Source organism: Salvia splendens, chromosome 2, assembly GCF_004379255.2.
Source record: "Salvia splendens isolate huo1 chromosome 2, SspV2, whole genome shotgun sequence".
Taxonomy (NCBI): domain Eukaryota; kingdom Viridiplantae; phylum Streptophyta; class Magnoliopsida; order Lamiales; family Lamiaceae; genus Salvia; species Salvia splendens.
In genome coordinates this window covers 30,649,500-30,659,475 of record NC_056033.1, presented here as the reverse complement: position 1 = coordinate 30,659,475, position 9,976 = coordinate 30,649,500, and the positions used below count along the sequence as shown (strand labels likewise).

The 9,976-nt window shown below is 39.0% G+C and overlaps 1 protein-coding gene, 1 long non-coding RNA gene and 1 pseudogene across 6 annotated transcripts; 2 read left to right on the top strand and 1 right to left on the bottom strand.

Moving 5' to 3' along the window:
- Positions 1-681: 681 nt before the first annotated feature.
- On the top strand, positions 682-2,870 carry LOC121792163. 5 transcript variants are annotated; one of them, XR_006048850.1, is made up of 6 exons: positions 682-823; positions 1,618-1,701; positions 1,975-2,031; positions 2,141-2,216; positions 2,311-2,388; positions 2,468-2,870. It is a non-coding gene; the product is annotated as an uncharacterized LOC121792163 (long non-coding RNA). The 5 variants fall into 5 exon arrangements; XR_006048848.1 differs by having other exon boundaries at positions 1,975-2,043; XR_006048849.1 differs by lacking the exon at positions 1,975-2,031.
- Positions 2,871-3,102: 232 nt separating this feature from the next.
- Positions 3,103-6,372, top strand: LOC121778176 (annotated as a pseudogene).
- LOC121792160 (beta-fructofuranosidase, insoluble isoenzyme 1-like) lies at positions 6,283-9,512 on the bottom strand. The gene is made up of 8 exons (XM_042189994.1): positions 9,266-9,512; positions 8,557-8,565; positions 8,221-8,468; positions 7,523-8,134; positions 7,262-7,420; positions 6,919-7,163; positions 6,727-6,844; positions 6,283-6,663 (listed from the first exon to the last, which is right to left on the bottom strand). Exons 1-8 carry the CDS (start codon positions 9,450-9,452, stop codon positions 6,466-6,468), a joined length of 1,776 nt encoding a protein of 591 aa, XP_042045928.1. The 5' UTR covers positions 9,453-9,512; the 3' UTR covers positions 6,283-6,465.
- Between the last annotated feature and the right edge of the window lie 464 nt (positions 9,513-9,976).

Genomic DNA, 9,976 nt, shown 5'->3' with positions numbered 1-9,976 from the left:
ACCGCTGGTGTTTGCGGGTACGGCCAGCGAATACGGGGGATCCAGCCGTGGGCGCCGTCGGCCGCAAGGGACGAAGGCGGCGAAAGCGGCTAGAGCGAGGAAGGGCCGAGGCGAATCAAGCCAGCCGGCCTCGGGATCGTGCTCGCGGGGAGGCTCGGACACACTTATGGTGGCGTACATGACCGCCACAATGGCGGACACTTCCCGCTTCTCGTACGCCCAATTTGTGGCCTGGTGGAACGGAATTGTGCATATGGCAGCACAACTTGGCCTTCCAACTCCCCCTCAACCTCGACCGCCTCCGGAGGATGATTAGCCGGCGGAGTAGTTTTTTTATTTTCCCACGTTTAATTGTGTGTTTTTTATTTTTTTAGGATTTTAATTGTGTGTTTTTTATTTTTTTTAAGTTTAAGTTGTAATTTTTTTTAATGTTGTGTGTTTTTTAATAAAGTGTGTTTGTTTTAATTGAATTGGGTTGGAAATAAAAATAAGAAATGAAATTGAATGAATAGTAATTTAAGAAACGGTTAAGGAACGGCTAAAGAACGAAGGGTTGCAGGTTCCGTTCCTTAGTTAAGGAATGAAGTAAAAAAGTACAGTGGAGCCCACAAATAGTAGTTTAAGGAACGGTATAGGAACAACGTTGTGGATGGTCTAAGGAATTAGTAAATTGTTCTCCCCTCTTCTCCCCGTCATTCTCACAAATCTCCCTAGATTTTCCCTCCCGATTTCTCTTCCCTCTCATCTCTCCACCGTGAGCCACCTTCCTTCCACCGAGAGCCTCCCCGGCCAGCCAATCTCTCTCCTCCACACTATTTCTAAGGTGCATTCCTTTCTCTCTTGATTTTGCTTTTGCTTTTGCTTTTGCTTTGAGGATTTGGTTTCGATTTCATGTAATTTTGATGCGATTGTTGTCATTTGAGATGCAATTTGTATGTAATTGCTGTAATTTTGATGCAGTTGCTGTAATTTCAATGCAATTTACACGTAATTGTTGTAATTTTGATGCAATTTGTCTGCAACTGCTGTTTGAGACAAAGTAAATAATCCATGTGTGTATTTTATCCAAAAACAGATTGTCGACTATCTTTTGTGGAGAAGAAGAATATAAATTGATCTTCTCTGCTGTTAATTATTTTTCATCTTAAGTTGTGTTTCCATGGTGAATGGAGTGAGATGTTGCTCATTATTATTTGTCATTGTCACTGAATATTCGTTCTGTTGTTGTTGAACTATTGAATGTTTTTATTTAAATATTTCTCATCAAATTCATAATCTGATGTCAAATGTTGGTTTATGCACATACCATTCAATTTGTTTGTTTATCATGACATCAAGCTTGCTGCTTCCATCTCACTTCGATTTGATGCACATGCTACTTAGTATTGAACTCTTGATCTAGAAAAGAACGTGGATGGACTCATTTTAGGCATTGCATGGGCTATTGGCTGAGATTAATTTTGAAGAAGCTGATATCTATACAACTAAAATTATAGGCATTCCCGTATCTAACTCAAATCTTGTTTGAAAATTATATTTCTTACTTTCAGAATGTGCTGCTTCCTGAGTTTTGGTCTACAACACCATTTGATCAGGATTTTTATATTCTACCTGCAGCTCAAAGAAACATATGCCTCCACAATAATAATTTCTGTGATCACACCTCAAAAGTCCGTGCACGAGCCTTGGACAACTGGAACGGTCAGTAGTTAACTCTAAGATTTTGCAGGTTTTTTGATGATGATGATGATGATGATGATGATGATGATGATGATGATGATGATGATGATGATGATGATGATGATGATGATGATGATGATGATGATGATGATGATGATGATGATGATGATGATGATGATGATGATGATGATGATGATGATGATGATGATGATGATGATGATGATGATGATGATGATGATGATGATGATGATGATGATGATGATGATGATAGATAATAATAATAATAATAATAAGTATGGTGAAAATTTGGAGCGTTTGGTCAGTTGACTACTGGTGGAATCACTGATGCAGGTTTTGTGCTTGGTACTAGAAAGCTTTTGCTCAAGTTATTGAGCTGCCAACTGATATCATAATTCACAAGTCATTAGTATGTTTGTTTTCCTCATCAATTCGTTTGCAGGTCCCCCCCGACTCTGAGATTCGTATTGGATGGTGCAATGCCTGATTACGTGCTTGCGAAAGACTTGATTCTGCAAGTAAGTATATGTTGATGTGCCTAGCTTGTTATCATCATCTAGAGTTACAAGTTACAACTCCTTGAGTTTGATGACTTCGTTACTGGTTGTGTAGATTATTGGTGAAATATCTGTGGCTGGTGCAAGATACAAATCCGTGAAATTTGTTGGCTCTACTGTTATAAGCTTGACTGTAAGTTTACCTCTCAGAATTGGTGATTTTGTCTTATAAGTCACTAAATGTGTCTTTGACTGACTGTCTTTCTCCAAAGATGGAGGATAGATTACAGCATAACATTGTGCAACATGGTTATTGAAGCTGGGGAAAGAACGGCATCGTCCCTGCTGATGCAACAACCTTCAAGTATCTCCAGGTAGTGTGGCATATTTTTTTCTCAACTGCATTTTTTTCAGTCATGACCACAGAGCCTTGAAGTTGGGCCTGGCTCGTGATAGCTGATGCCTTCCTCCTCATCATGTACGTCTGGCTGGCATTACGAGACATTGAAGCGATACGGATTGAGATGCATAGCAAGGTTTTGCTGGCTTGGATTCTAGGTCTTGACCCAAGCTTAGTGCTTGTATATTCAAATTCATAAATTTTCAGCATTTCAATTCAATTCACTGTAAAACAATTTAATTTAATTTAATATAATGCAATTCCAGTTTTGTTTACTTTATTGATTTAATTAATATTAATTTTAAAAAATATAATAAACTAAAATAATTTATTAATAATTCATCAAAAATAAAATACAGGAAAATAGTAATATTTTTAGAAACCAGTTCCGAGCACCTAGGTATGTGCTTGGATTTCCGAGCACCTAAGTATGTGCTCGCCATGTTCCAAAATCTGAAAATCATGTAAGTGTTCGAAATATTACGAGCACCTGAGTATGTGCTCGCCATGGTTCCAAAATCTGAAAATCATGTAAGTGCTCGGAATATTACGAGCACCTGGGTATGTACTCGACATTTTTCGAGCACAATCGGGTGCTCAGATATCAGAGCACAATCGGGTGCTCGTCTAAAAATTCCGACGAAGCAAATACCGAGCACTCTCGGTGCTAGGAAAGTGCTCGGTATATCACGATTTTCTGAGCATTTTGCCTTATATTTCCGAGCACTTGGTGCTCGGTAAAGCCTGTTTTTTTTTTTGTAGTGAAGGGCCGATGGCCACTCACCATGGGCTCCTCTCCAAGGCTCAGCCGATCTCCTCCTTTTCTTTTTTTATTATTTTTTTATTTTTTATTTCCTATATATACCCCATTCCCCACCAATTATTCACATTTATCCCACTTCATTTTATCTCACTCTACATTTTACTTCTCTCCGGTCGCAATGTTTACAATATTTTTATCAATGTTTTAGTTTGTGTTTTCTATAATTTTTTTTAAATGTAGGAAGTTTTTTTTAATGAAATTTGTTTTTTTTATTGAGTTGTCTTTATTTCATGTTATTTTATCATTTTATTTAATACTAATTACACTTATTTAATACTAATTACACCAACAATTAAAAGTGAAATATATAAAAATAATGAGAATGTAGAAATGAGATGGGTTCTAGATAGGTTTTGGGATGGACTCGCAAGAAGATAGGCTGTGTATAACGAAGAAATGACTGACTTGTAGTCCAAACTTGTGTTGGAGGATAAGGAGAAGAAGCAGTTGCCGTTAATGGAGGATGGGAAAGGAGGTGTTGTTGTCAGAGGATTAGAAGAGGAATTTGTGGCAAATACCAGTGAGATATTATTCTCTTTACTTGCTTAACAAACAATCAAGGTCATTGCCATGTTCATAGAAATCCCTTGCATAGTTCTTTTGGTTCTCTGAAATAAAGCTGACATGATTGACCGAGCTGTTTGCTCTGGGGCATCAGTCGGTCACATTCTCTATTTTCCATAACGATACATATAAAGGAAGCAACTCCTGAAGGCGAAGAACTAATAAAATGTGGCAAGTTGATTTGGCTGGTTCAGAGAACATATCTCGTTCTGGTGCACGGGAGGTAAACTAATGACCCAGTGATAAAGTAGTTATTATCTTACAAAGTCATGTTATTGTCATTATGATTTATCGTTTGAGATTTAAAATCTTATCAGTGATATCCTGGCTTATCTTACGAGGTATTTTCAATGATCCCAACTTTCATCATTCCAGGGGAGAGCAAGAGAAGCTGGCCAAATAAATAAAAGTTTGCTGACACTGGGGCGAGTAATTAATTGGGTGGAAGAACTAAGACATGTATATTTGCACCAGCAGTGCACTGTCTTGAGGAAACCCTTAGCACATTGGATTATGCTCACCGGGCTAAGAATATTAAGAATAAACCTGAGGTTTGTTTGTTTCATATTTTGCATTTCTGACTGGCTTCATCATCTTTTTTCTTTTTTGCTATTTCTTATCCTTTATCCTGCGAGCAAGTTAGATTATTTTATCTTTGTTTTTTAGCAAATCGTATCCTAGTATTGGTAGCTACTCTTTTGCATAGTGTTACGTCTTAAAGCTCTATCATAATGTTCAATACCAACTGATAGCCTTATATATTGTTTTTGTTAACTTGTAGGTGAATCAGAAGTGCTGAAAGCAGGTAAGTAGGTAACTGTCTCTTGGTTTTGAAGTGCTGTTTTTGTATCATACTGATGCTCCTTCTTAATGCAACTTTACGCTACTTAACTTCCCCTCCCCCCATCTCCCTGGAGATTTATGTTTCAAGGGAGAAGAATGGGGTGTACGTCCGATACTATCACGAGTAGAGTGAGAGAAAGGTACTGATTATTAGATGTTTGCCTTCTTGGCAAGCCTAAAACACATAATTTGGTTTAAAGATTATGTGTGCTATGTAGTGCTCAATACTTAGTTTTTTAGTGAATTCATTTGTCTAACCATAATATATGTTTCCTTATTATTGTGAGCAATGGCCGATCAGATTGAACGAATGGGAGTGACAATAGAAAACCATCAGAAGGCCAACTTACTTGATGTTTATTTTTACATTACACGGCATGAAATTAAGTAGATATCTCAAAAATGCTTAATTGCCTGATGTATGATACGCAGCAAATAGAGGAACTGCAAAGTAAATATGATCTTCAGATTGAACAATGTACTGATCTGAGCAAAAAACTCGATGCCACTCAAGTAAGCAATACTCATTGCGAATAGTAATGTTTTTAAACTGTCTATGAATCTTAATTTGAGTTGTTTGCAGAAAGACCCGAACCAAACCAGCAAGTTGCTGGCAAATGTCAAAGAAGAATTAAAAGAATCCCAATATTGCCTCAAGGAGCAGGATTTTATCATATCTGAGCAAAAAAAGTCTGGTATACTACTTTTTTTGCCCTGCTTCATATGTGTATTTTGTCTTTATGTGGTGTCTAATCTTGTTTCTGAATAATGCAACTAGAAAATGCTCTGGTGCATCAAGCTTGTGTCTTACAGGCTGATTTGGAGAAATCTCAGAAGGATAATGCTTCTCTATTTCTTAAAATTGGTACATCATTTTGTTGCCTTTAAAACATTTATTCATCTGGGGAGGGGCATCTTTCACTGTTCTTCATTTCTATTGGTTTTCAGCCAGAGAGGACAGACTGAATTCTGTTAACAGATCAACTTTGGATATTTTTGGAGCTGATCTTTCCAAGCAGCTTCACACTCTTTGCCATTTGTTGGCTGGTTCTACATCTCGACAATGTAAATACCTCCAGTCTGTTGAGTTTTCTTGAAACTAACCTTAAGGATAATGCGGACATTTCTGCAGCTAAGCATTGTTTTATGGAGTTACTTTTACAGAATGGGTAAGGAAGCTGTTGTTACTGAAACATTCTTTGCCCATAATCCATTTGAATGGATTACTCAGCTTTGCTCCTCGTTCTCCGCTCCACAATGCCTATGGAGACCCTTGGAGAAGAATTCCGAGAAAACCATTCATTTATAGTAGGCAATGAAGTAAAGATCCAAGCTCATCGTTCTCCGCTTTCACAGATCAACTATGCCCTAAATTGTGTTTGTATTTGTCATATATAGCATACATATTTACCAAGGGAGATAAAGAACAAAATTGTTAAGTTCAGAAATGTTGTAGGTTTGTGACAAATTAAAGCTCTTTTGTGTATATATAAATGGTCTCTTGCCCTGGCCACTCTCATCAAATGAGATACCAATAATTAGTAGTAGTAGTAGTAGTTCACATTATTAGATACGAATCGAGTACGTATGCTCCTATTAGATAAGTCCAAGATGATACTACATGTTTATAAGAAACTATGTTAATCCTTGAGTTCCTGATTCATATGGTTGGGTTTGTCCATGCTCCATGCACTCAAGCTCTCGATTTGGACAGTTTCGGTTCCATTGTTGAATGCATACAAATGAGCGTCTCCATACAATGCCATGGTGGGATACACTCTAGAAGTAATGACAGTCTTTCCTCCCGCGGCAAAGCTCTCCACAACAGAGTTATCAATCTGCAAAAAAATACCTCTACCATCAAAATCTACCTTGATAAGAAAACACAAGAATGTGCATACCAAACTCCTAAGAGAAATCTTCATGTCTGTCAAGTCTACATAGACAAATCCTCCAAAAGAGGGCCTATATGCATCCTTCCCATTCACCATTTTGGTCTTGTCTTCCTCTATGGATGACCTGCATAAACACTTGGATCAGACTTCTTCAACATCAACAATTTAATTAATCAATCAAATATAAAAAATATTTACATGGATGCATCAGAACACATAAGAACTAGATGCTTGTCCTTATCCTTGAAGATTCTGAAGAAGACAGGAGTGAACTCCTCCAACTTCTTCGAAGCCAAGGTCGCCAGCCCAAACGGTCCCAATCCTCCTCCTACAGTTGATTTCTTCTCGCGACAGATCTTCTCCGCGTCATGCCTATCCCAGGTCTCGTTAAACGGCTCAGCCTTGTCCAAGCTATCAAACGAAAACGTCACCTCCACATCAGCCTACACCATTTTTTTTTACCTCAGTAGCCCACCTTTAGTTTTACCACCACAATAAACTAACTACAGCCACAAAACACGCACACTACACTACACACTACCTGTGCAGCCGTTATCTGTTCGATCTCGACCTTCTCTCCCTGCTCGAGCTCGAAATTGCCCAACTCCATGTTCTCCGCCCTCAGCGACTCCAGTTCTTCAATCGGCCACTGCAGCAGCTGCTTCCCGCTCGGATCAAGCACAATAGTGCGAGGAATAAGCTGAAACAACACAACAAATATTAATACCACAAATCATTTTTTTTTTAAATCGGCAACGAGGAATTATTTGGGGGTGCTCGAGCCCACCCAATCAAAAATCACCTGAATGCCAGCCCAGCCTTTCTCCACATCCTTATCAGTAGAATCCGACTCATTCGCCCAACCCCACAAGATCCTCCGGTTCTTACTCGGATCAAAGAAGGACTTGGACGCGTAAAAGTTGCCATAATCGAACCTCAGCCCCTTCCATCCATCGATCGTATCCTTATCGGGAACATACCTATCGCTCTCAAGATCATACGTCCCAATAGTGTAATACTCATATCTAGTGAGATCAAGGCTGACTTTGAACACATGCTTGACCTTGGGACCAATGGCAGAAGTGTCCAAGCCAACGGCGGCGTCTGTGGAGACGGGGAAAAAGTCCGGGCACTCCCAGTTGCCGGTGGCGGCCATGGAATGGAGGGGGTGCTTGGCCTTGGTCCAGCGGAAGAAGTCCCTGCTCCGGTACAAGAACGACATCCCCCGGTGCTTCCTCCGCCCCCCGATGGTGATCCGCCAGTGGCCGTCCGGGGTCATCCACGCGGTGGTGGGGTCGCGGAAGGCGGTCTTGTTGACGAAGTCGTCTGCGACGATGAGAGGGTTGCTGTCGGGCTTGATCCAGTGGCGGAGGAAGGGGTCGGAGAGGTTGGCGGGGACCGCAAAGTTCTGGACCTGTGATACAGACCAAACAATATAACTCAGCCCAAACACTACCTGTTTACACAGCCGCCGATGTGAGACATTGAGTCAGTAACAACCTGGGTGTCGTTGGAGTCGACGATGCCGGTGTAGAGGATGACGGGCTTGTTGCCGGGGAGGACGGTGGCGGAGCCGGACCAGCAACCGAACTGGTCGAAGGGCTTGGAAGGGAAGATGGCGGGCTCTAAGGCGTGCCAGTTTATCAGGTCTTTAGACACCGAGTGGGCCCACACGATGTTGCCCCACACTGCTCCCTTTGGGTTGTATTGGTAGAACAGGTGGTATATTCCGTTGAAGTACATTGGTCCTAATCATATATATCCATCAATTATATTTTATCTCTCCCATCATTCCAATCTTAATTAATTAGGCTCACTGAAAAATATGTAGCTTACCATTTGGATCTGAGATTTCGCATCACCCGCCGCGCCACATGAAACAAAAATATTATAAAGTCAATTCGAGTGAATAGTTGATAATTTTTTATGTTCAAATCTTCCCTTGTCGGAGAATTAGCAAATATGCAAACAATATATAAGTGCAACTCAGATCGACCCCGAGTGATTTGGGGTTGAGTTGTATGGACTCTATTAGTACTAGCTAAATAAATTTGAGAGTCAAAATTGAAGTATTTAGGGTGCAAGTTGTTTCATGGGGACCATGATGACTTCTTACTTCATTCAATTAATGCATGCACAAGAATTCACACCTCTTTTGGATTCCAGTTCGACAATATTTTGACATCTTTGAGTTGTAGCCAAATTAATATTGGATACATATACGTGGTTCATTCAAAAACACACAATTAGCAATGTTCATATTTTTATTAAAAAAAAGTTATCATCTACTGCAAACCCAATAGGTCAAAGATAAGAAAAGGGGCAAATTGTCTCCATCCAAACCCAAAAAGTATTTACCAAAAATTAAGAAAGGCCAAAATGAACATTTTTTTAGATAATTAAAGTTTGACTCTTCCTAATTGGCAAACCAATTGAAGAAGTTGAGATACGATCATTATACTAATAACCTCATGCATTCAAACTACATCATTGTCATCATTCAAACTCAAACTATATTCACAAATAGAGAGAGAGAGAGAGAGACCGTTTATCCAATGTTTGGGTGGTTGGAAATGATAAGCAGTCCTGCCTTGTTGCTTGACATCAACCACATGCTTGGATTTGGATTGTAAGTGCAGAAAAACATGGTGAGATGATTCGACGAAATTAAGGTTGAAAAGTGATAGCAATGAAAGTGCACAAACAAGGGTGTTGAACTTGAATATACCCATGAATATTCAACCAAAATGTGTTTACTACTATGTTAATTGAAAGGATCCAAGTGAGCGTTTTTATAGGAAAAACAAGATGGTGGATCCTTATAATCTATCAAGTGGAGAAAATGGATTTTTTTTTCTGGAGAGAGAAGAAGAGAAAAAGAAAAAAAAAACCAGAAATTGAATAAAAAAGATAATGATCCGTAATTTCGTGTTAATGCTCTTTAGGTTTTCCGAAATGGTCAACCGTTCCTTGGTTTTCTCTTTGGATAATGCTTTTTTTGTCGACGGACCAAATTAATATTTTCATTATTTTATAATTTTCTCTTCAATACGATTCAAATTCTAAAAACAAACGCGATTTCTTCTTCTTTTTAATTGAAAATAATACTCCGTACATGCTTATTTTCGACGAGAAATATCTGTAATATTTAATTTTAAGATAAGAAACTTACAATTGACTTACGTAACTGAATGTGGATAAAAAGATTTTTAATTATATTCACTTTTCAAAACTAGCAAAGTATGAGGTCAAAACT